Below are 27,108 nucleotides of genomic sequence, written 5' to 3'. Positions count from 1 at the left end.
GAGTACAGAGTACCTCTGGTACCCTTTAGTGACAGCTGAAAGAGTACAGAGTACCTCTGGTACCCTTTAGTGACAGCTGAAAGAGTACAGAGTACCTCTGGTACCCTTTAGTGACAGCTGAAAGAGTACAGAGTACCTCTGGTACCCTTTAGTGACAGCTGAAAGAGTACCGAGTACCTCTGGTACCCTTTAGTGACAGCTGAAAGAGTACAGAGTACCTCTGGTACCCTTTAGTGACAGCTGAAAGAGTACAGAGTACCTCTGGTACCCTTTAGTGACAGCTGAAAGAGTACAGAGTACCTCTGGTACCCTTTAGTGACAGCTGAAAGAGTACAGAGTACCTCTGGTACCCTTTAGTGACAGCTGAAAGAGTACAGAGTACCTCTGGTACCCTTTAGTGACAGCTGAAAGAGTACAGAGTACCTCTGGTACCCTTTAGTGACTCTTTTAGGGACTAGGGATCCACAAAAGGACGTGACAAGTTTCAGAATGACTTTATGTTTCCTCTGATCCTGTTGACTGAGCATGTGTTGCCCCACGCCATCTCATCATCATCATCATCATCATCAGAGACGGTAAGACACTGCAAGACAGGAGGCGTCGTATCGGATATATGGCATAGTTTTACTTTCACATTTTTTCATTACAGAGTAAATCTTAAGTCTAACACAGGTATTGGACAGGTTCTTAACACCGATACACAAGGCTGCATTAGCTAGTGGATACTGCATACACACACACACACACACACACACACACACTGAATGACAAAATGACTACGTTTTCCACTACAAAGTTCAATGTCCTGTGATTGCCGTGCAGCCACACAATGTCATGTGACCATGTATTAGAAATGTCTTTAGGCTTTCCTCTCACTCTATCACACACACACACACACACACACACACACACACACACACACACACACACACATCTGGGTGTCTTACATCCTGTCCTCTTTCACAACACATGACCCGGGGAAGCGTCAGAGAGCTCAGGACTGAACATTTACTGTAGTGGATGTGTACTCAGCAGATTTGTTCTCATTGGTCTCTTGAATAAATGCTGAGCTGGAGAAGCAGGAATATGAAGTGTATATGTGGGTGTGTGCATATATATATATATATATATATATATATATATATATATATATATATATATATACATATATACATATATACATACACACCCACATATATACATACATGTGTGTTGCTTCTGGGTGGAGCTGCTGCTGCTGCAGCGTCTGCTCACAGCTGCAGAGCTGTTGAATCCTACAGGTGCTTGTGGAGCAGCGAGGACTGCTGAGTGTACAGACTCAGATGCTTCCAGAAGCTTTTCAGTGGCCGGCTCCTGGATCCATCTTCCAGGTGAAAGAGGCCGACTCAAATGAGTAAAAGTCTCCTTCTGTACATCTAGAAGCGATTCAGTGCCATCCTTCTACTCCGGTGGCTTGCTCATGGGAATGTCTCGGAAAGCCACAAAGTAATACACTGGCACATATTTACATCCACAACAATAACATAAACGAGTGAGCTAATTCTTTGAAATGAAAGGAGGCCGGGAGGCTTCCAGGTGGGGGGCAGTTCATCAGGGAATGGGGCTGGAGGTCTCAACGCCGTGAGAGGATCTCCACAGGGAATGCTTCATGGAAATGAGTGGGGGAAGGGGGGCGGACCAGATCTCTAGACCGCGGGGCTCACTTCACCACGGGACACCACCAGAACCATGGAGGCCTCACACTTGGGGGTGTGTGTGCATGTTTGGATGTTTATTGCACGTTTGGATGTTTATTGCACACGTGTGCAATAAACAGCTTCACTCAACTAACTTCAAGGAAGGCTCAACCAATTCAAATGGTACACACACACAGTCAGGATGGTGCAGGATGAGACCCCCAGCACAACCATAGGACACACACACACACACACGCACACACACACACACTTCGGCTACACAGGTAAACACAACAGAAACGAGAATGTAGCATCATGTTAATAAACAAGTAGAAGATGAACTGGAATCAGAATCTGGGACAAGAATAATGAACATAATATTGCCGTTGCTGCTAGCAGCGGCTGCTGCTTTTTCCCTTATGTAGGTTACACCTTTTTTAACTCAAAGACTCTTTGTGGGGGGTTGGGGCTCCAGGGAGAGGTCGCTGGTGGGGATGGTGGGAGTACTGGTATACGGTGGAGGTCTGGACTCTAGAACTGTTGAGCCAGCAGCTCGCAGAGACGCGCAGACACTGAGTCCTTGCTGCAACGCAGAGTCAGGCGGTACATCTAGAGAGAGAGACAGAAAGAAAAGCAGAGAGAGAGAGAGAGAGAGAGAGAGAGAGAGAGAGACTGTTAAAGCGGTGACACATGCATGCTGCATGGTCCCAGGGGATTAAAGTAAAGTGAATTGAAAGCTGTACTTGAACCCTCATAGTGAATGCGAGGCCTTGTCTTTGGAAAGGTAACTCTCTGAAGTGTTCCCTCAACAGTCTGAATCACTTCAGAGCTGCTGGCATTGAGTTATAGTCTGAACACCCTGAAGTAGAAGGGAGGAGAAGTCCGGCTGCGACTCTGAGCTGGACAACCAATGGGACACAGCATGAAGCCTGAGCTCGTCCAGGTGAACCAGCTGTTTGGCCCCGATGCAGTGACTCCCTAACCCTCAACCTACCACTGAAGCTGCGTGCCGTTTTCTGCCCATTTCATTGGCTATACGAACCGCCCGTCATCCGAACAACCGGCCGCAGTGGGCTCGGTCTATACACAGAAGAAGAGGGGCGGGCACTATCCTTCAACGTGGACTCCTAGCTACTGTCGACTGTGAAGAGGAAAGGCTGCTCCTATTGGGTCAAGTGAGGTGTCAATCAAAAGCTTGGAGCGCAGCGGACATTTTGGATTAGGTTTTACATGAGTTATGACCTACAACTATGTAATAATGAGGCTCACTAGAGATGTAGGATGGAAGTATTGTTGTAGACTTAAGACTTTCCTCTTTTAGTTTTTAGTTAGGACTGGTTTAGGTCTATAGTTAGGACTGGTTCAGGTTAGTCCTGGTCCAGCCCCTAGATATGCTGCTTTAGGCCTAGACTGTTGGGCAGCATCTTAGGATACACTGAGCTCCTCTCTTTCCTTCTTCTTTCTCCCTTCTCCTCCTGTTCTTTCTCTCCTTCTGGATAAAAGACTGTCTCTTCAATGCACATTACTAACGCTACTCCTTTCCTTCCTAAGCCTCTCTGCTTCCCCGCCTCAAGTTTCCATGGATCCTCCTGCCTCCTCCCTCATGTCTCCTATCTCCTCCTCTCTACCTCCTCCCACCTACTTCCTTCCATGGCCCTGCTGATGCCCCTCCTCTCTACCTCCTTCTGCTTCATGGACTGTGGTTATTTGGTTAGTGTACTATGTGTATACTACTTATTATATGAATAGTTTCTGTCATATTCATGTGATGTAACTCTGTTACGTTATTACATTTTGTATTTGTGATTTTGAATTATATAATTACCAAATAAACTGAAATTGATTACAGAATTGGAGCATGTATAAAACCAAGAAAGCGGTTCTGCTGATATAACAGGAGAAATCGGAAATTTAACAGACAGCAGAAATATATATTCACATTTTAATCTACATGCTCAGACCACGGTTCCCGTGTGTAGCTCAACACGCTACGTACCTGTGCCTGGCCATTGGGCTCCAGTCTCAGCAGACAGCCCACCTGCTGGCCCTTGGTCTGGATCACTCCAGCACACACGTAGTTCTCTGGGTTTGGATCCACGTCCTCCAGCAGGGCCGTTCCTAGTCCCAGTAGCTACGCACAAACACGTCACCACACATGTCACAATGTAATAGGAAAAGAAATTGCTGACAAAAAATGGGGTTATTACGAGAGGCAAAAGTTGTTCTGATTCAATGTTATGAATGTGGATTTTCATACACTTTCAAAAAACACAAAAACTGCCATAATCCACGTGGCTTACACCATTTAACATCATTTCTTCTGATTGCATAAAAAAAGATATATAGAAAATTGTCCATTCCAAACAAATCCCTGGTTGTGACAAGTGAGTGCTCTCGGTTCGGTACTGTCCATCCACTCCACTATGCACACAGACAGGCCAGTCTGATTGCAGTAAGTGAGGCGAGAGCGGAGGCCGTTTTTAGCATACGTTGCTTTATCAATTTTTATGAAATCCTGGGACAGTGGAAAGCTGTACTGCACTCCTTTCTGTTTTGACCTCCACCTTCAGGTCCAGTTGCACCTGCATCAAGCTGCGCTACATATGTAGCATATATATAGCGCCCACATCTTGGGGGGGGTTACGGCATGTTTCATCACGTTATGCTTTTTCCCAAGCAAGTCACCAGTACACAACCCAAAAATGTTAGCTAACGTAAGCGTTCCATAAAAACACAAGTTGGGAAGGATTTAATGGGGTAACATGACCAAAATGTTACGACGCACAACTTGGATGGCCAGCTACCTTCAGTGGTATCGGCGGTAACTTCAACTTGGAGTGAAAGGATAAAAAGTTGAGAGGGAAGTGTAGTCTGTTAACGCTGATTGGCCAAGACTCAACACGTCACATCAAGGATGTTTTATTGCAGAGAAGAAGATCACAACATCAGCTTCAGCTGTGTCTCACTCCAAAATTAGAAACGCTGGCCGGACAGATGACAGACCTAACCTAACCCTAACCAGACAGACCTAACCCTAACCAGACAGACCTAACCATAACCTAACCCTAACCAGACAGACCTAACCTTAACCAGACAGACCTAACCCTAACCAGACAGACCTAACCCTAACCCAGACAGACCTAACCCTAACCAGACAGACCTAACCATAACCTAACCCTAACCAGACAGACCTCACCATAACCAGACAGACCTAACCTTAACCAGACAGACCTCACCATAACCTAACCCTAACCAGACAGACCTCACCATAACCAGACAGACCTAACCTTAACCAGACAGACCTAACCCTAACCTAACCCTAACCAGACAGACCTAACCTTAACCAGACAGACCTAACCATAACCCAGACAGACCTAACCCTAACCAGACAGACCTAACCTTATCCTTAACCTTAACCCACGATCAACAGCTGCAGAAGAAGAGCGGCTCAATAGAGACCCACCTTAGCCTTCAGGACCTCAGTGTCCATGCTGTGGTTAGCCTTGAAGATCTTCTGGGCTTCTTGTTGAGGCCTGAGGACAGTTACACACACATTAACACACACACACACATTGACACACACACTTTAACACACACCCACACACACTTACTGGCTCAGCTGTTTCCAGCGCTGGAAGAAGTCATGTGCGGTCATCTCGGTTGGCTGAAAGAACTTGTTGATGGTGACCGGCAGCTTGAGGCTCAGGTTCTGCAGCGCGCCACCATATCTGAACACAACACACACAAACACACTAAAGGTTAGCTTAAATTACATTAGCAAATAAATAATATGAAATTCTTTTGCCGACTTTTCAACGGTGTGACCCAGATTTTGATCATATCAAATATTAAGGAGTTTTACACTATTAATTTCTTCATGTCTGAACTCAAAGTATAATCCTTCAGAAGGGTTTTGTTGAAACATTACACATCTTAATGATACCTGGCCCTCCATGCCTGTAGCTCACCTGAATTTGATGTTGAGCAGCGGGGCCTCGGAGAAGTCCGTCAGACACTCTATGTTGAGGACCTGTTGGATCTGGGCTCCGCCCTCCACCAGTGGTTCTACTGGTTTGGTCTGGACGTTGAGCTGTGGCTGGTAGTCAAGGGCCATGAGGACAGCAGACTCATGTACTGGATGTTCCTTCTGGAGTTCTGCCCCTGATGGTTTGGATCATAGATCCTTCACTTTATCCATTTTAAGTCCCAGCATGCTCCATTCAGACAATCTTTTGGCAATAATATACGTAATTTTTCCATTTTTGAACCGAACAACACAGTTTTTTGACTGAAACTCCTTCCTAACAGACCAAGACTTTGTTTTATTGTGTTTTTTTATGCAGATTCTGATTCTTTAGGTCCTAATCTTTCCATAAAGGTCTTATTGACGCTCCAGGAGGCATTTTTAGGGGAATCTGGCTCATATCATGCTGGATGTTCATAGTTATGATCAAAATATCTTTTCAAAGTGATTTTTTTTACAGGTATACATTTTTTTCCCAAGACTTTGCTAAACAAATAAACAATAAACACAAGTATTGGAATGAATTTGGGGTTCCTGCGACAAACGTAAACACAGGAAAAAAGAAGTCTGGAGACAACATTGGTTCCACAGTTTTCAACGGGTTAAAGCCTCTTTGTGGAACTGTTTACATGGTATCATCTTATTGTTATCGCCAACGGGAGAAACAGATCTTCACGTGACTTGAAAAACTGTTTGTCCACTAGCAAATTAAAATTGAGCCACCGAGGTCTGATGCCAGACGACGGCTTGGTAGCTGAAGGTCCGTCTCTAAACACTTGTGCACAGAAAGGATATGAGACTGCAGCTCTCCTGGACAGCTGACTGTGGTGGTGAAGCTGGCAAACTGCACGGACGTCTTGTTCCCGTAGAATAAGTACATCCTCCCTGGAAGAGACAACGTCACTCTGGGTAGGACATGGCTTGTGCTTTATGGAGTACTCAGTCACACAGAAACACACCACGCTCAACAGCCAATGGGCGCTCTCCCTCTGGTCAGGTTTGTGATGCAGAGGTGAGTCTGGAAATGTGTCTTCTTTCTACCACCAGATGTCTTCCATTAACACATTTGTAAAGAATATCATTTAAGAAAGGCTTGGAGGGCGGAAGAGGATGAAGCAGAAAGAGTGACAGCCCGTCAGGACATGGGCTGAAGCTGGAGCGCAGCAGCAATACCCTTTCCATATCTACTACATCTAACAATATGTCAAGTTATGTGCATGTTTTCCTGATGAAATGTAGTTTGGGGACTTTGCTCCTGATGAAAGAGTCAGTGAGAAAACCCAGAAGACTGAAAGTCTCGCGGTAACAAAGCGGCAGCTCGTGTCGTGAGGACACTGATGACCTTGAAGGCCGTAGAGTGTGTCCCATGTGTCAATCAAAGCTCTCGGTACCGACAGCTCACCTAGGTTCTGACGGTACTCTGACTTGATGCCAATCTGAAGCAGCTGATTCTCAAACAGAACCCCGTTGTTCTTGCACACAAACCTGTAGGACGAGAGCATTTAAAGGGTTAGACACCAACACAGAGTTATGCTTTGACAGTTGTTGTTCCAGCATTTACAGACAATCACCATTTTACCAGTAACAGCTAAATAGTGTTTGTTCTAGCGTCAGCTGCTCTTTGTTGCTGTAAATGTGTCTGCAACATAAACAAAGTTGTCTTCAGAACTGTCTTTTATCGACCACGTTAGGAATAATCATGCATGAAAGGCACTTGCCCCATCCCAACAGTACAAATAACATGTTTGGCATGCTGGTCTTGAACCAGCAGCTAATCTGCCACTAGTTCTACTTCAAACCTGGGATTGAAGTTGGCATCCGGTACAACTTGTAGCCGCTCGACACAGCAGACAAGTTAAACAACGAGCCAGTGACAAGCTACGCTATGCTCTGTAAGCTCTGATAAGCTGATAGTAAGATGTCATTATTATCATTACGCAACCCTTCTTTCAAACAGGGCTCCATCACCAAAAGCCTAACTGCTGGATGTTTGGCCGACACACAGAGGAGGCTTACTTGTTAAGAAGCTCGTCTGCCTCAGACAGAAGAGTAGCAGGATCCTCAGAGGGAGGAGCAGAGCTGAGAGACCCAGGACAGCGCATGGATGAAGAGACAGAGGGATGAGGACACATGGGATGAATGAAGAGCAGGAACCAGAGGAGGAAGACACACTCACCACAGGGACAGAGGGAGGTGAAGAGAAACAAGAGACGAAGAAAGAAGGATAAAACGCAGCGGGGGTTAGTAAAAGCAGTTTGTACAATGGATATCATTACACAATGATGCTGGGTAGTTACGCTGTGTAATACATACTCATCCAGTGCAGTCAGAATGTATTTAGACCATGTCTATTGTTTTGGTGAAGTATGAGAGAGCTGCAGGACACAACTGAGCTGCTGTTCGGGCTTTTAAGGTTGCAGCACATTTCATTTGTTGAGCCTTTGCATCCTACTTGTGTAGACGCTCAGTAACAGCATGTCTAATGTCCTGGCAGTGAGTCACTGGTTGTCCAAAATGATTTTAAAAAAACCTGAGAAGAACCACCAGAAATATTATATTGTTATATCGCAAAATGATATTAAGCTTGGTCTCAGTGGAAGAGTTTGTGTATCCATTCAAGAAAAGTGTAGACGGACTTAGCCAATACACTTCTAAATGTTCAGCGTCTGCTGCAGGAGATTATAATGAAATGAAACGAGATGCTTCTACACCAATGTGACTGCAGCTCTTGTAATGACATCTTCACCTCGTGGAAAAAGAGCTATGTCAATGCATTTAACTTCTAATATTCACATAACAGTAGTGGGCAGAAACACTCATTTGCATGTCCTGTGGCACTGGATCTGGATGGAAATGATGTGTATCTTCATAATATGGCTAATCTCTCCTCCTGGTGCAGGCTGTCTGATCACACTCTGGAGGCAGAGAGACGAGTGAGCTGAAACCTTTTCCTCAGAGAAACATCCTGAGCATCTGAATCCATCGTGTGGCTCTTATGTTTAGTTGTACTGCTGAGACAACACAGCAGCAGAAGCTACCGCCATCGCGACTGACTGGTGTGACTGATGGACTTGGAGACTTCAGAATGTTTAAGTTTGACAGCAAGAAGGTCTCAGTAGTGTTGTGGACACGTGTCCTACGTTACACTGAAGAGCCCCAGGGATGAGTATATCTAGCTCTCACATGTTCTGCCACTGACAGTCTGAATGGGGCTCCTGAGATGTGACGGTGGGGCGTTCAGGGCCCACACAGCGCCCTCTGCTGCTCATAGCTATGCACTGACGGTGCAGGCAGGATAGATGGGTGGCAGATGCACACAAACTCTACCATAAACAATGCTATTCCATCCGATGTGATTTCTTGGTGTGTCAGTCAGGTGTGTTTGTGTAGCATTCATTGTGGTGTGTGTCTGCATTTCAAGATCAAACACATGTGTCGTGTTGCAGTGTTCTAGCTACAGCTGGAGTTTCTACTGGGCCCTTACTCAGAGTCACCAGAGCCCTCCACCAATAGGGAGTCAGAGGTCTCGGTGGGCGGTTCCAGATCTCTGTCAATGTCCAATCACGGTTGAGGACAGGACACACACACACACACACACACGCACACACACGCGCACACACACACACACACACACACGCAGGCGCACACACACACGCACACGCACACACACACACACACACACACACAGAGAGAGAAAGGAAAGAGAGAAACAGACAAAAGACAGTCACATACACAGCAAGATAAAAAGAACACAAGTGTAGCGGACCTGCCAACCATGAAGACGAGTGACACACTTCCTGTCATGTGGAACTGGACAGCTTGCACGCACGCACGTGCACGCACACACACACACCCCTTTTCTCCTAACTATGCTGACGATGCGCTTCTTTTCTTCTCTAGAGAGAAGACTCAAAGTCGAGGGTCTCATGTGAGAAGCTGCTTCCCGTCCTGCATCTCCATGTGGAGACAATACGGGACCACATGTGGCAAGCAAACAAACACCTCCCCTGATGTACCAGTGGCTAAGACGGCGTGGACCTCCTCACTTCTATCCTTCAGCTGAGGGGAAGCCGGAGAAAACGGCAGTACGAGTCTTAAATGGAATGACTGATGACCTTCATATAGATAGTTAAGCCATGTGTAGCATTAGCTAGCAGGGGAGCTGTATTTAAAAGCTGCTACATGAACAAAGTTATTATCTCAAAGTAGCAACTTGACCGATCAAACCTAAATACTCACACAAACAATGAGTCTAAAACTAGTTTGCTTGTGGAAAGCATCGGGAAGGGACAGTCATCTTATCAGCAGACGCCCTGTGACTGTGAATGTCTCCAGGTTGACAGGTCCAGATCAGACAAAGAGAGCAGAGAAAGAGAGCCAACATTGAGACAGCCAGCACAGACACATTACAACTAGCCTCGCACACCACAAACATCACAACTATGACCACAAGAACACATTGAGACAGGAAACAACAGTACACAACACATTCATTCATCTCCCATGACCAGTTGAGCCCAATCCAGTATGAGAGCCACGTTTTGACCAGTCAGTGTCTTTCCTTCATGTTGGGGGTGTTTCTGGGCTGAATTTGGACCCCCTGTGGAGGGTCACCCCCAGCCAGCGAGCAGCGAAGACTCCTCTTATAGTTCACTTTGTTTTCAGTAACGCCGGCCGCTCTCTCGCCCTCTTTTTCACTGACAGCTTGCTCGTGGAGCCGAAGAGGAGGGGCGAATATTACCCGCTGTGTTGTTACCAACAACCCACAATGTGACTACGTGTTGTACTTTTATGTCTCCAGGTTACACACGTTTCTTAAACATCGTGTAATGAGAGAGCGGTCAGTGTACTTGGTGTCGGAGAGAGGAACCGGGTTCCAGCTGGACGACCTGTGTGTGACCTGACTGCAGCACCTCTCTGCTCACTGCTCTCGGGGGCGTCGTCGTGGCGTCATACTGGACTTTGGCTCACCTGGATTCTACGTCTGCACATCAAGAGATGACTTTTCACCTGAGGAAGCCGTCGTCGTTCACAGCAGCGGAGGGCGCGGCCGGCCCGGCCTCAGAGAACACGTCCACCAGTAGGCTGCCAGCACTGGGTGGCGCAGCACCAACGGGGGCTGCTGAACGGATGCCTAGCAGGTCTGCAGAGGGCGACGGGGTGGACTGCAGAACAAAGGAGACTTGCAGTATGGCCAAGACAACGGAGTACTGTGTTACAGCTGCTGGTGTATATGGTCTTTCTCTTTTCTAGTCTTCCATACAAAACTACATGTCACCATTCATACACGGATGGGAGGAGCTACCATGCAAGGTGACCTCCCCGTCAGGACTATTTAAGCATCTACACCCATTCACACAGCGTAGGGCGTCGTCTAGCGGAGTCTGCCGGGCAATTTGGGGTTTGAAAAAACAAAGTAGTGGGGATGGAACCACCAACCCTCTGCCACTAAGCCACAGTCGCCCTGCACACATGAAAGGCAGAAGGAGCCCATGAGGAGGCCTGCTTACTGCGTTGGAGGCCGACATGGCTGCCGTGTCGGGCCCCCTGTCGCCCCCTCCGTTCAGCTCGCCGCCCTCCCGCTTGCTGTCGTCCAGCTCCGTCACCGACACGGCGCCGGGCCCTTTCTTCTTCTTCAGCTTGGCCAAGATTGACGACTCCCTTTCTGGGAAGGGAGGCATCTCCTCCAGAACAGTGGCCTGAGGGAACAGAGAGGACAACCGTGCTGAAAGAACTGCTCACATGTGTCATAAGAGAACCCCGTTAACATAAATGCTCCAAAGGTATCCCCGTTCCTTTCATGTTGTGGACTATTTGGACGACATACGCCTACCCACAGGAAACACGGACCTAAGCAGTTGCTCGCAATGCAATTCTGTTGAAAGACAACCCGTCTATTGCATCATTCTGACCGGAGCCGGGCTGAGTTTAGTCCTCAGAACTCACCAGGACATCAGTGCTAGCGATGGAGGAGAGCTTCAGGTACTCCACGGCGCGCTGCTGCAGCTCCACGTCAGAGTTGCGGATCTGGCTGTCGCAGCGCAGTACCTCCTGGATGGTGGCCTTGGTCTCTGGGAACAGGTTGATGAACTTGATGTAAGCAGACAGCAGCAGGGCGCGAGTCGGCACGGAGCACAGGTGGAACTTGGAGTGGAGGAGGTTGAACTGGACCAGAGGGCTGGTGAAGGACAGCAAGGTTACTATTCATCATGTCATCAGTCAACTTAGAGCTGGCAGTTAAAACCCAACTGACCTGGAGCGAGGGTCACCAGCAATGAGGTTACCGAACTCTCCCAGGATGTAGCCTCCGACCTTCACCATGTTCTCATGGCAGGCAGGAGCCTGCAGCGCCTAGAGGAGACAACTGCACTGCTAAAACACACCGTGTAGCCAGCTTGTGTCCTCACAAATGCAATTCCTTTGTTTCAAGCACTGAGGAATGTACCATCCTACCACCTTATTGAAGGCCCTGAGTTTCTTTCATGGGTTCCTTTCTAATTAACAAGGTAAAGACATTTCTTCTCTTCCAACCAATTTGATATCTTTCTACTTGTGGTTATGGCATTTACACAGCAGTTTTTCAGGAGCTTTTAATCCTTTATTTATACAAACCCAGTGTAACTTTTGGAAGAAAGGCAGGTTAGGGGTAAAAAGTGAAACCCTGAAGTTACCTCGCTAACCCCAAATGCAGCCGAGATTAAGTACAAATATGCCATGTGGAGATGGGCATCAATGTATTCGAGTTACTCGTCTCATAATGACACACTGTAAACAACACATCTGTGTTGAACTCAGTCAGTGGTGTGAGGAGCAGCTGCTGCACAGCGCGTGCATCATGTCGTGGTACCTCAAACACCGTCTTGGCGGCGTAGCCCTGCACGTCGTCTCGGTTGATGACGATTTGAATGACGCGATACCACACCTCTTCGCTGACGTAGTCGCCAGCGATGCGGATGAGGTTAAGAATGGTGTCCACGTACCAGGAGTAGTCCACGGCATACTTCTCTGCAAGGATGGCCACTTTCAGCACCTGAGGAAAGGCACAACAGAGCCGTGTTTTGATGCAGATTAATTCAATATCCAGCTGGTGGAACACTTAGAGAGCAACATAATGGAGAAAAAGAACAGAGCATATTGCAGAATGTTGCTTGGCCCACCATCTCCTCTCTGATGGAGTAGTCTGCCGTCTCCAGGTAGCTCAGCATCTCGGCCACGATTTGCTTGGCATTGCTGCGATCGCACATGGCGTACAGCAGGTCAGCGGCACGCTGCCGAACACTCACATCCCTCTCAGTCTGAAGGCGCACACACACACACACACACACACACACACACACACACACACACACACACACACACACACACACACACACACACACACACAGCAACCAGTCAGAGACAGACCTACACACAAGCTGTGTGCATTACGACATTATAGAAAGAAATGCATAGACTGAATGAACCATTCAACCAAAGATAAAAAAAGGTTTGCACATTTATGCAGTCAGATAATCAGTTAAAAGAAGCTGAAAAAAAGAGTCACGTGACTTCTCTCAGGACAGACCGTCAATGTTTCCGTTTAGTATGTGTAGTGTGTAGTGTTCAGTGTGTTAGTGTGTGTGGAAATGTTGAGACTTTGCTCATTGGACACATGGAAATGCACCTGCTGGTATCCCCATGAGTAGTTTGTGCTGTACACATTGCACTGCCTCTGGATGGTTTTTATGTGGACCATCAACCTTGTTGGAAACTCTTTGATTTGAATAACCCCTTGAAATGTGCCGCCTGGCCCTTAAAGTTCTAGGTGCACCTATGCTGCAAGTGTCCACAACAATAAAGGCAACGCTGGGCGCACACTACAGCAGCAGGCGGGAGATGACGATCGACCCGTTTGTGAAGCGCATCACCACGGGCGCGCTGCATTCAAGGCAGTAATGTTGCCAGTTAACAGGTAACGATGGGTTAAGAAGGTCAGCGGTCAGTGAGCATCCCTCCTGTAGTGTATTGTTGTGAAGAGGAAATGTACAGGTAGGAATGTGTAGACTGCTACAGATCACTCTGCCAAGTGTTAGCCACCACCTTGAGGGCGTTGATGACGGTCTCGATGTGCGTCTTGACAGCTTCGTGGGAGAACTCGGAGCTGGCCAGAGTGCACATGCTCTCCAGGGCCAGGTAGCGCAGGTTGGTCTCTCTGTGCTGCAGGAACTGGCCCAGCTGGTTACAGGCTCGCACCAGCAGGTTGGGCTCACTGAGGAACAGAAGGAAGACTTAAACTCTGTCACCGGACGGCCAGTCAGGACCGAGGAAGAACAGCTGCAATGTGACGTCACACTAAAGTTTTGACCATAACAACAGAAATACTTTTGAGACAATAACACTTATTTTGAAGGGTTAGTCATACTGGATCAAAGTGTGAAGATGCATTCAAAAAGCCACCACAACGAACCAGCGAGATTGCAGTTGGATCAACATCGATCTGAATCTCTTTTAAAGGCCCATCAAGGTCAGCGCTCAAGGTCTTCTATAAATATTTGAACACCTTCTGCTCAGAATACTCACCTGTCATAGTGGATTATCAGGGAGATAGCCTCAAACAAGATCGCGTTTTTGGCATTGGAGTGCTGCACCTTCTTGGACTTGGGTGGCTCCTGGGCCTTATTGAGGATGGTCTCCAGACACTCTACCAGCCGGCCTTTGACTGCACCATCTTCTGGTGGAGGGTAGCACTGCAGCAGGCGCAGCAGCTTGCAAGAGAGCCAGGGTGCAGGGACAAAGTAGTAGGTGTAATCCTGTAAATCTGTGGAGGCCGACGACACAATCTGGAGAGACAACAGAACTTATTATGGCCCGTCAGAACTGAACCCATGCAAGACACTGATTAACTGTCAGAGCAAAGTGCAGCTTACTACATAAAAGAAGCTCGGAAATGAGCAGAATTCACCATATCCACCTGGGAATGGTGGAAATGTCTGGCAGACAGTGTCTATTTGGTGAAAATACGCAGTGGTCTTCACATGGGAAGTCTAACTCCAACAATGACATATAATCTTTGATCTGGTTTGAGTGTGCAGAATGTCATGGCAAACAGAGCTGCATGTGCTTTATACACGATGTGTAATTGTCAGTGTGAAGTGGGACAATCTCAACACCTTATAAAATCTATTTGTGACGCTATGAACACAAACCACTTAGAAGTCCTGAGAGGTCCATTCAGAATGAGATGAACAGAATACAGAGACAGAAAAGAACAACTGGATTCTTTACAATGTCCATGATTTCTTAAAGTGCGTCCTAAAAGTGATTGCTCAAGACACACACACGTACACACACACTTACCCTGCTAAGTCGGGAAACTGCCAGTGAAACACAGGTCTTGAACTCATCTGGATTCTTCTGACTCAGACAGGTGATCAGCGAGATCGCTGCTGTCACCACACCCTGAACAAAGGTAGTACTGGTTATAGCCACACCCTGAACAAAGGCAGTACTGGTTATAGCCACACCCTGAACAAAGGTAGTACTGGTTATAGCAACATCCTGAACAAAGGTAGTACTGGTTATAGCAACATCCTGAACAAAGGCAGTACTGGTTATAGCCACACCCTGAACAAAGGCAGTACTGGTTATAGCCACACCCTGAACAAAGGTAGTACTGGTTATAGCAACATCCTGAACAAAGGTAGTACTGGTTATAGCCACACCCTGAACAAAGGCAGTACTGGTTATAGCCACACCCTGAACAAAGGCAGTACTGGTTATAGCCACACCCTGAACAAAGGCAGTACTGGTTATAGCCACACCCTGAACAAAGGCAGTACTGGTTATAGCCACACCCTGAACAAAGGCAGTACTGGTTATAGCCACACCCTGAACAAAGGTAGTGCTGGTTATAGCCACACGAGCACATGGTCTGTGTGAGGGTTGAAGGTGAGCTCACCATGTGCTGGTCATTGAGCAGGTGCACCACGCGTGATGTCCACTCCCCCATCAGCACCAGGTCAGGAGAGGTCTTATAGAGGCGCAGCAGACACAGGGCAGCGGACTGCTTCACGCTGTCCATGGTGTCGCTGTGGTGCATCACATTCACATTAACAGCAGTCTCAGGGGCGATCACGACATGACATGAGAAAGAACAGGACACCTGAGGATGCGCTCGGTTCGTGTATTTTGCAGCCAACGCATTTTTGTTTTGAAATGAGAAAACCAATATCGGGAAACAGCTCGCTTCACGATTTCCATTTAGAAATAGGAAAACAAAAACAGAAAATGACCTATTTTCTGTTTTTTTGTTTTGATAATCGAAAACGAAGAACGACCCGTCATCTGATTTTCTTTGATGTGCTTAAACATAATAATCGAGAATTAAAATACTGCGTGGAAATCTTCTTTCTCACTTTTGCGTAGTGTTTTGTGTTGTGACCCGGAAGCTATCCGTCGTTTACGGTGTATTTCATTTGGTGACATCCATGAGACGCTCCTCAACAGAATGGCACTGCAGGAATCTGCAGGTTTTAGTTCAGAACATGAAGGAATGAATGTCTTGTGGTGACATCACCACTGAGTTATGTACCAAGTTTGGGACGACGCGGGTTCTTCAGAGAGGAAAGTGTGGAGGTGATGCTGCAGCCCTGTCTCCTTCAAGTTATGTTCCCCCAGAACTAAAACACTTCTTCAGTTACATTCACTAGAAACATATTTTCTCCCCGATTACGTCTGTGCTTGAAGTATTACAAATACGTTGATTACACACATATTTTAGTTGTATAGTTTATTACAAATATGTTTACAATCGTGTGTTTGTGTTATTGTTTTCTTGCTCTCCCGCTGGAGTTAAGCATATTTAAATGTCTAAACTCTGCAGAAGAAAAGAAAAGGGGCGGTGTGAGGCCGGTAACGGCGCCCGTCACGCCGCACCGCGTCCGGTCTTCTCTGTTTGTGAATGCAGCCCAAAGTGGGTGATAAACTCCATCCAGTGCAGTGAACCACTGCAGTGAACTCAGCAGACACTGGATCATCTCCCTGGTCAAATCAGCTGCAGCTGACGTGAAACATAATCCATCTTCACTGTACTGGTCATACAGACATGTTGTAATATGTCAAACACAAACATGCTGCTACAGTTTAGTTTTCGATTATCAAAACAAAAAACAGAAAACGGATCATTTTCCTTTTTTTTTTCTTCCTATTTCTAAACGGAAATTGGGAAACAGCTTGTTTGCTAATTTTGTTTTTCTCATTTCAAAAGAAAATTGGTCACAAAATACACGGACCACTCTCCATGCATCTGACTTCCTGGAGCCTCTGAAGCAGAAGTGCACTCACCCAGCCACCAGGATGCGAGGGATCTCACTGGCGAAGGCCTCGGCCATCTCGCGGCTCCCCACGTTGGCGATGCAGTGGAGTGCCAGGCACATGAAGGTGGGGTTGCGGCTGGACAGGTCATTCTTGATGGCGTTGTTGATCAGACGAATCAGCTCACTGTTGCTGTTCACCAGCACTGAGATGAACAGGTATCCCTGGAGAACCAGAAGACAATGACACCAGTGAGACCAGAGCAGGGCTCACAGCCCCACCGCAGGGGGGCACGTTGTTCATGAGAAGACCTGGACCGCCAGAGGCCCCCAGCACAAACTCACGGGTCTAACAAAGGGATCGTGTTCACATGTAGATCCACGGGTTTGAGAGCTGTTGAACAGGAGACTAACCCTAACCAGCCACAACAGTCCTTCGGCATGAGCCGATGCTGACTCCATCCCTGTGAACATCTCACATCCACCAGGAGGTGGCGCCAACACATTCAAGTCATTGAGGATTCAAATCTGTCCAGTACAAAATGGCTTGAATTTGTTAAATTGACAGTTGTTGCAAATATTTAATCTACTCAAAATAATAATAAATGAACAAAATATTTAACACTTAACTATAACACAACACAATCCATCAGCAGCAGAAAGTGCAGCCTCCAAAATAAGCATGAAGTTGAATCAGCTGCTCTAAAGGGTTCAGAAAGAGAACACCAGGGCCGCGGTCGAATGGTCAAATAATCTCCTCCTAACGTCTAACCTTGAGCACTTCTCCTTGACCTCTGTGGAAACGTCACAGTGTCAAGGAAAGATGGGAAGGAGACTTCATGAGGAGTTAGGAAACGACAACCGAGTGTTTAGAGGATCAGACTCTACTTTCACCAACGACGTAGTTCTGACGCGACGGAAGGCGATGTTAGTGACGTCAGTCTGTCTGCAGTCACTTTAAATGTTGCCACCGCAAAGGATTGTGGGTCAGCATTATCTCCTTTCGTTAAGGAAGGTCCAGTGGTTCCTAAGCTAAAGGAGCTAAGTTAGGAGGCATGGAGCTCCTTTCCTTTGCGTTTAGATAGTTCAACCGGCTCTCATCATGGCGGCCGCTGAGGTATTTCCGGGTCATTTCCCTCAGTGAGGAAGGTTCCTAGCCAAAAGGACTATTGGACCGCAGCTGGTTTTCATCATCATGACTGGACTTTCTATTCATTAATACTCTCAATCATTTACATAGCGTGCACATCCTGTTTGTATCTGATGCTATATTCTGCTCAACTCCATATCTGTTGGTTCAACATTTCAAAAAAGCTTTTGTAGTTCAACTACTTCTCCAGATGTTGACTTGATATTTTGTTTTTTATACTTGTCCCTGGTTTGTCAAAGAGGAGACTAAACTCATATTGTTCTATGATGTACAAACTAAATTATGACACCTGAGAGAAGCTTCTGATGGCAAGAGCAGAAGTCATTATTTGATTGTTTGGCTTTTTATGGGCATGTGAAAGTCACGGAATTCAAACCAGCTTGAATATTGAAATGGCCGCATGATTAATTCACATAAAATATTTGCATTTGGTCTGAAAAGATCTTAAGCGCACAGCTTACACATAATGTAAACCCTCAAGTCAAATACAGGCTTTCAGTTTAAAACTAGACTCAACCAAAGCAATCCGGCCATCAGGTGCACATGACTCTCTGGACCTTCTCATGAATTGTTTCCCTTAAAATGAATCAATAACTTCACTGGGTTAATGTATTTAGACAACCACAGGGTCAAACATTTTAAAGCTTTAAAATACATTAGTGTTGTATCCTGAGGGCCGTTCAGATAGAACTCTCTGTCGTCTCTGTTGGTTCAGCAGTCAGCTCGACTCAGAGATGCTGACTCAGCATTATTCAGCTTACTCAACATTTCCTGTTCCTGGGAAAGTGGCCTGCCACAAAAAAAATCAGGAAACAGCCACCGTGGCTGAGCTTTTTGTTGTGCTTTATCAGTTCGAACCTTTCACTACCATTCAAAGGGTACACATTCATGTAGCATCATATTTGAAGAGGTCCTGCACGCGTGTTGATGCTCATATTTACTTTTCTTACCAATGTATTGGAGATCTAATTTTAGGGCAGTTTCGATGTGTACATCACCTTGTCATCTGCATATAATTGAGCTGAGCCGTTAGAGCAAATTGATGGTAGGTCATTCACAAAAACTAGAAAAACAATAAAAAGAGGTCCAGAAGAAGGACCGTCTTTGTTGATTCTCCCTCTTGTTCCATTCGCAGCTTGAATGAGCTCACAGCATGATACATGATCAACTACCAAAAGCCTAAGTGAGATCAATACAAAAAATTAAACTTTGTTTTTATCAGATGCACAAAACACATTTGTGTATTATCCAAAAAGCAGCAGCTGTAGAGTGATAACATTGATATATAGATTGAAATGTGAGCTGAAATATTATTGGTCCTGACATAATTCAATTGACAGTTTTTAACAATATTTGCAAAAAAACTACAATAAAGCTCCTTTATGCACACTTGTAAATAAGGTGAGAGGAAGCAGACCAGTGTAAAGACACCGCTCACCTCAGAGAGGAAGCAGACCCCAGTAAGAAGCTGGTGAGGGCTTGTTCTATGGACCACATCATGTGAAACGTCACCAAAACATCAGTGTTTTCATCCCAATCTTATACTCAGAGATCTAACTTTCTTTTACTTCTCTATATGCATTCAGGCGTTTCCCCCATGGCCTGGGTCACCGTAACGCAGCACACACACTTTGCTCCGTTGAACATGTGTTTTCAGAGAAATGACATCTTTGATTGAGCCATCTTTGTTGTTGCAGCATCTGTTTTGTTTGAGGCAATGCCTCCTTAAGTCTGTATCTCTTAAGCACACAAATGCACATGAAACGGTTCAGCCATAGTAGAATAAGGTTTCGTTATGGTCCAATATTCAGTCAAATATGCGATCAGGAGATTAGCATTAATGCTTTCTAGTCCATAATCCCTGATAATGCAATATAAAATAGATATTAGAAAGCAATCATATCAAAAATCCAATTTTTGTATATTAATTTTTGTATGTCTTAAACATCATCATGATGAACTCGACATGTTGTGCCTTTACAAAGAGAGCAACATGGGTTGGGTATGACACTGCAGGGTGTGTGTGCTGATGACACACCGGTCAACGATCTCTTGCTGGGGTTCAACATAGCGAGATAACAGTGTGTGTGTGTCACTCTAACAACTTCAGTATGATAACAGTTTCGCTCTCAGTGGTCAATACGGTGTGGACCAGTCCAACCACAAGCTGACAAGTAACAACATTTGGCAAGGAATCCCAGTCAGACACGTTAAGGTCATGGCTCTTTAGCTTGGTGACTTGCTTTGCTGCAGAACTTCAGCACTCTGAATTATTGTGCAATTTAATCACACTAAATAGATGATCTTAGACAAAGATAAATAAACATCTAGCAAGTGTAAAACCTTTGAGGTGAAACTGTGGCGGTTCCTTCACATCCAGCTTTTTAAATGAGTCCCTTTGAGAAGCTGGAATGGAAACATGGATGTGTGGTCTGGTTGCATATTCACTTTTGAAAAGAAATGATGTGAGATTAGCTAGGCCTACACAATAGTTTTAGAACAAGCTAAAGACATGGATGTCATGTGTATTTGAAGCAGGCTCATCATAGAGACAAGTATAGTTGGTCATATTCTAGTTTTCTGGTCTGGAGCGGATCATAAACTCATATGGTGATCTCTTACAGATCATTTGGACTCTTGGGCCATTATAACAGGTCGACTTTGCACCGCCCGCCAGGACACATTCCTCGCATGAGCAAACACACATGGCAGTAAATGTTCTGGTCAACGCTCTGGACACACTACACAACCAGGTGAAGACTTACGATCTGTTTCTCCGTGTACTTGTTGGAGCTCAGCAGGTTCACTGCCTCCATGTGTCCGAAGTCAATGTCATGGCCCAGCAGGAAGATGAAGAGCAGCTTGCAGACGTACTTCTTCTTGCTGTAGCCATCGAGAGCCTTGTCCCCTTTGAACTTGGAGCGAATGTTGGCCAGCTCCTTATTGATCCGTTTGATTTCGGCTTCCTTGCTCTTACCTAAGGGGAAAGAAAGTAGTGCCAAGTCAGCACACATTCAATGAATGTACCCTCACACAGCCGTGATATGTAGTGTGCTGCGTTTAGACTGATCTTCAAACCGGCCGTGGCCATTTGCACACGGTAGTGCTGTGAGCGTCAAAGCCTTGCATGCGCTGGTACACCTTGTTGTGCACCTTGTTGTGCACCTTGTTGTTGCACTTTGTCGCGCACATAGTCATGTCGGCCCCTTGACTCCTTCTGACGCCACACCTTCAGTTCAGGCCTTATTTAACATTCATGAGCACTCGGGATGACCACAGTGATCTGGTAATGGGTTAACCAACAACAACATTTTGGACCTGTCACGCAGGTTGATCTAATAGTTCATGTACTGTCTCAGTTCACTGATGGTCTACACATTCATATAATTAGATCATATTGGTCAAACATAATTCTATTGCTTAACATATCAACCAATTGAGCTGTTCAGAGGACACACTGCGGCCAGCTCAGCAGTGCTGTGTCACTTACAGGGCCAGACAACAGATGAACGATTATTAGAAACAAGACATCTGATCTCTCCTCTGAAACAAATAAAAACAAATATCAGCTGATAACGACCAGAGCACCATGACCTCATCAAAATGAGTCAATAAACTTCAGCAAACAAACTTCAGGAAATAAAAATGACATTATTTTAGCTGCATAATTTCATTCCAGGTGTCCACAAGTTTCCCAATGTTGGAGGTCAAAATGGTGACTCTACGAGCTATTTACAATTCTAAAACCGAAAAACTAATTTTCGCAATGCTTTATTAATAATAATAATAATAATTCAAACTTATGTGGCGCTTTACTAGATACGCCTTGGATTGGAGAGACAGAGACAAACTGTGAAGCTGTCAGTCAAAGTGGAGGAGAGGTGCAGGTTCAGAGGCTTGTTCAAATGAAGATATGGGGGCGGAGCCTGACGGATGGAAATGGGGAGAGCTTTACTCCACTGAGTTTCCTTGCTCGACTACATGTGGTTTATTTGCACCATTCGCACCAGAAAGGTGGCGTGGCTTACCTCAATGGTTTATATCCGTAAAAACAGTAACCGTTTCTGCAATCCACCATGGAAATAATCACTATTTCTGCTTTGTACTTGTTGTGGAAATTCCACAAACGTCACAATATCCGACGCCCATGTGTCTGGGTTCATGTTCATAGTATTATCGGTACCCGCACGCAGCATCCGACTTCTACAGGAACAGCGTCTGGATGACGAACGCTACCAGCACTACATCAGGCGGACCGGCAGCAGTTTGCTTCAGGGCTGCAGTGATGATGGGCGGAGCATCTCGACAATGATTGGCTTTCACAACTTAGCACTACGCGGATTTTTGCGTCATTCGCAAAAATGCGCGTTGTTCGCAACCATTTGCATCTGTGCACACTGCTTTTGATGTGAACGCAGCATTAGAGTGGACAAACAGTCAACAGGATGTGTTACAGTGCCTCTAGTGGACACACAGTCAACAGGATGTGTTACAGTGCCTCTAGTGGACACACAGTCAACATGATGTGTTACAGTGCCTCTAGTGGACACACAGTCAACAGGATGTGTTACAGTGCCTCTAGTGGACACACAGTCAACATGATGTGTTACAGTGCCTCTAGTGGACACACAGTCAACAGGATGTGTTACAGTGCCTCTAGTGGACACACAGTCAACATGATGTGTTACAGTGCCTCTAGTGGACAAACAGTCAACAGGATGTGTTACAGTGCCTCTAGTGGACACACAGTCAACATGATGTGTTACAGTGCCTCTAGTGGACACACAGTCAACATGATGTGTTACAGTGCCTCTAGTGGACACACAGTCAACATGATGTGTTACAGTGCCTCTAGTGGACACACAGTCAACATGATGTGTTACAGTGCCTCTAGTGGACACACAGTCAACATGGTGTGTTACAGTGCCTCTAGTGGACACACAGTCAACATGATGTGTTACAGTGCCTCTAGTGGACACACAGTCAACATGATGTGTTACAGTGCCTCTAGTGGACACACAGTCAACATGGTGTGTTACAGTGCCTCTAGTGGACACACAGTCAACATGATGTGTTACGGTGGACTGAAGACAGCTGCATACATGTGTGGAGTGAGACCTGTGATTGAGAAACTGTACACTATAGGCTATTTTAAGTGAATAAAGACTACAAGTCATCAAGACTCCAGCCAGGTTCCTGTGTCATTGCCACCACAGAAGCTCGTGGAGACGAGGGCCCGTACTTTCCTCCCGGGCTAAATTACTTTTCTGCCAGTTAAATATTCTGATCTAGCCCACATATCTCATTGAAGGATAGAAGAGTCAGAATACAGGATTTTGTATGAATGTTGCGACAACACTGAGACTATTAACTTTCACTGCAATACTTAGAAAGTAATAACTACTCTCAAACCAACTGGGGGTGGGAAACTAAATTCCTTGTTTACAACACAACACCGAGCTCACATAACTGTTTAAAAAATGTAATAGCCAAAGAGCAACCAGGCTGGGAGGAAGAAAGTACCCGTTTATCTCAAGAACTACAAAACAACACCACTCGAGTCAACAGCCTCAGCCATCTGTCTGATGCTGCTTCAATAATTACTGGCTGCACTGGTGGGAAGAAGCCCTTGTCATTGGTGAGGTATTATAGTCGGTATATGATACACTGAGACTAAATACATTCATTAACAGCCAGAGAAAGTAACATACTGTCCATCTCGGCCGTTCTCTGTGTGGACTGTACCACTGTGGGAAATAGTCAGGTATTTAATACAATGCATCTCTCACACACACAACTTCCTGTCAGGCCCAATTACAGACCCGCCTATATTTGGATGTGCTGCCCACGTCGCCAGCCATTATTTGAATTATTAATGACAGAATGTATGATAAAGCAGTATCACAATATGTAATTACATATCTTATATTATGCACAGCATATAGAGGGAAGAGTCTTGTAGTGAAGAGAATTACATCAAGTCCATCCACAGCAACTACGTGTAATAAATCTATGTCTTCATTCTAATACTGAACATTTAGAAAATCAATTGCAAATGTACGAAATATGACATACTGCTAATCCACTTTCTTTATTGACCAATGACGTATTCATGGGACTGGTTTGTGGGTCAGGACAGGACCTCCAGTCTGAAGAGGGATCAGACTGCTTCAAATGATGACACATGCACGTTTTCCAACGAGGACATTAACCTCATTTACAAATGGCATGTGGATGTCTCCTGTCATACACATGTTGACAGGGACAACCCTCCACAGCGGCAGGCCTCGTTGTCTCTGCATCCACCATCAGATGCATCGTTCCGTTAAGACGGGTCCCTCCTCACGACACCTTGAGCAATACACGGCGCCATCACAGTGAAACCAAATAGCACTTACAGTTCCTTATGTCCGATATGAAGACGGCTAATCCGCGCATTCCATCTCCTTTCGACACAGCCGGCATATCTGCAGGTCCCGGTCCTCACTCCGGCCTTGACGTGATCCGTAAAGGGGACTGACGCGGTCCGCGGGTCGCACCGGGCTGGTGGCAGACGGCCAACTTGACGTTCCGTAGTACTCGGCCGTTGGAGCCGTTCTAACGGTACGGCGTCGTGATTGGCTGGAGCCGATCGACACTCACTGCGCGCTGGCGGGTCGCGAGCTCAGATTAGCTGGTTGGCGGTGGATCAACCCGCGGCAGGATAAATTCACGTTATCCCCGTTAACTGGCTCGTTTCCGCTGGCTCGGACTAGCTAACGATATTTCATTCAATCCCGATGTAACGGTAGCTCGCGTGAGAGCGACGCGCACAGCAACCGGATGCAACAACCGACAGATGTAGGAGCACCGACGGCTGGATGTCTCCAGGTGGAGGCCGCCGGACGTGTCGGTGAAGATAGTGTCCGAGAATAAAACGTTACGTTACTTCGAGTCAAGCACCGTAGAGCTAGCTTAACAGCTAGCTAGCTGGCTAGCAATATCATTCAAGGACTGGACCGCATCCCCGGTGGACCGGAATAAAGGAATCGGTGTGAACAGCCGACTGCGGTACCGAAGGCAGCCCGGCTCGCTTTATCGCGCTCGGAACTTGGGAAGGAACCGTCTGTATAAGTGATGTCCGCTCTAATTCTCCAGCCTCCACTTCGCGGATGGATAAGGCTCGTGACAGCAGATCCAACAGCGTGACCGCGCAACGCATTCGCGCACGCGCACGCTTCTTTGCGTTGACTGAGTGCAGCCCGGCGCTGATTGGTCCACTTCGCAGTGGCTATGACGTCAGCACAACGCTGACTTCCAGCTCGCTGCCTGCGCGCTGCCTGCTCATCCCATGGCCGGGCTCCGAGCATCGGGGACACGGGTCTCCGAGTATCGGGGACACAGGGCTCCGAGCACCGGGGACACAAGGCCCTGACCACCGGGGACACGGAGCTCCTCGCGGGGCACGAGAGCGGTTGGCGGGGTGGGCGGAGCTTCACGGTGCACCAGCTTCGACATTGAGCTCTGGTGGACTGTTGACGTGCAGTCAGCTGTTGCAGCGTCTGTTGGACTCATTCCGTTCCCAAAGGAGGAGAGCACGCGTTGAGTTATGAATTGGACATTTTAATGTCGATGACAATGAACACAATCCTTAAATCCTTAATTGGCGAGATGTTTGTCTGTCATCCAGACAGTTTTCTGAGCTTTCATTGTGTTATCAGTGTGGAAGATGACGTACTTTCATTCATCATTACATTGTTTCTTCATCATCTGTTTTTGTGTTGCTCTTTACAAAGCTATGTGTGTTGCTAATGTACAGCATGCTAATTGACTAGGGATGTCCACCTTATATTTATGGATGAGCTGCTCATTGTACTAAAGGAACACAACAAAGTGACAGTCCATCAGAGGGAGGCCGTGTCTGCTGCACAGAAGAATGTGACGGAGCCATTCAAGCTCCAAATGAAGCTTTTAAAGTTTTTTTTAAGTTTTAAGAATCATATTTAATATAAAAAGTTGCAAACAAATGTTAGGAGGATCATAAAAAAATACAAAAAAGGACTTTTGGAAAATATGTTGTTACTCAATAGGGAGGCAGAGAAGTGTGGACGATGACACAAAGAAGGAAAGAGACGTTGGCTATCTAGTCCGACATGATGGAACAACAGCAGTGAGACAGAGAGGAAGCAGGGATGTTCTTCACATTGATAGTTCAGACAATATGAGTGAAGAGAGGAAAAGAGGAAGGGAAACTAACAGTGGAGAGTGAACATGTAATACAACCTTTTACAAAGACAGAACTGAGCCGATTACTCAAGAAAACCAAACTGTTGGGGCAAGGGATCAGATGTGTTGTATTTAAGTGAAGGATATATAATATTTTTGTGGAGGAGACTTTTAGTCTGAATATGCAAACCAGGTAACGATTTCACAAACCTAGAAAACTTCATAGCTTTAACATTAAACATCTGTAAAATAATAGGAGCAAATGATACATGAATGATGAACATATAATATAGAAAGTAAATACGCTGCTGTATATCCAGGAAATAGAGAATATATTCAGCTTTATGTTTGGAATATGGCTTTGGCTGCCTTCTCTGACATAAAGTATGGCATATTCCTATATAACAGCACATGTGGGTCAATCTATGGCAGATAAATGTGCAAAAGAGGCTGCAAAAAATAGCAGCACAAATGTTGCAGTCAGTGTCAGCAAATCAGAAACCAAAAGTATTATGAAACCGAGGTTGAAGGAAAGGTGATAGCAATGGTAGGAAAGGAAAGTTATTATTGACAAGTAAGTGTAATCAAGTCCTATTTCAGTGTCCTAGACTACCGAATATTAATTATTGATGTAAATAATGGAAGTACTCGACATCCTGAAACACTCCATATCACGTGGTGGCAGTAATGCACCAAACGTTTTGGTGCCGACCGGTAATAAAGCTCACGAAGAAGAAGAGTGGAACAGTCGTGGGCGGAGCC

At 46.0% G+C, this 27,108-nt stretch overlaps 1 protein-coding gene across 3 annotated transcripts; it reads right to left on the bottom strand.

Moving 5' to 3' along the window:
- Positions 1–605: 605 nt before the first annotated feature.
- On the bottom strand, positions 606–25,320 carry ap2a1 (adaptor related protein complex 2 subunit alpha 1). Of its 3 annotated transcripts, XM_068596079.1 has the most exons (22): positions 24,540–25,320; positions 20,907–21,118; positions 17,023–17,216; positions 15,638–15,767; positions 15,037–15,138; positions 14,260–14,519; positions 13,780–13,948; positions 12,858–12,995; positions 12,548–12,730; positions 11,954–12,051; positions 11,647–11,878; positions 11,211–11,399; positions 10,711–10,865; positions 9,185–9,247; positions 7,717–7,779; positions 7,103–7,185; positions 6,496–6,585; positions 5,645–5,768; positions 5,288–5,404; positions 5,140–5,209; positions 3,673–3,807; positions 606–2,285 (listed from the first exon to the last, which is right to left on the bottom strand). In XM_068596079.1, exons 1-22 carry the CDS (start codon positions 24,604–24,606, stop codon positions 2,208–2,210), a joined length of 2,952 nt encoding a protein of 983 aa, XP_068452180.1. In that variant the 5' UTR covers positions 24,607–25,320; the 3' UTR covers positions 606–2,207. The 3 variants fall into 3 exon arrangements, with proteins under 3 accessions (XP_068452180.1, XP_068452181.1, XP_068452179.1); XM_068596080.1 differs by lacking the exon at positions 9,185–9,247; XM_068596078.1 differs by lacking the exons at positions 606–2,285; positions 3,673–3,807; positions 5,140–5,209; ... (1 more) ...; positions 5,645–5,768; positions 9,185–9,247 and having other exon boundaries at positions 5,843–6,585.
- Positions 25,321–27,108: the final 1,788 nt, after the last annotated feature.

Source organism: Clinocottus analis, unplaced genomic scaffold (genome assembly GCF_023055335.1).
Source record: "Clinocottus analis isolate CAN_PGR_092001 unplaced genomic scaffold, fCliAna1.0.p SCAF_34, whole genome shotgun sequence".
In the NCBI taxonomy this organism is placed as follows: domain Eukaryota; kingdom Metazoa; phylum Chordata; class Actinopteri; order Perciformes; family Cottidae; genus Clinocottus; species Clinocottus analis.
Note: the sequence above shows the minus strand (reverse complement) of the source record. Positions and strands in the feature narration are given on the sequence as shown.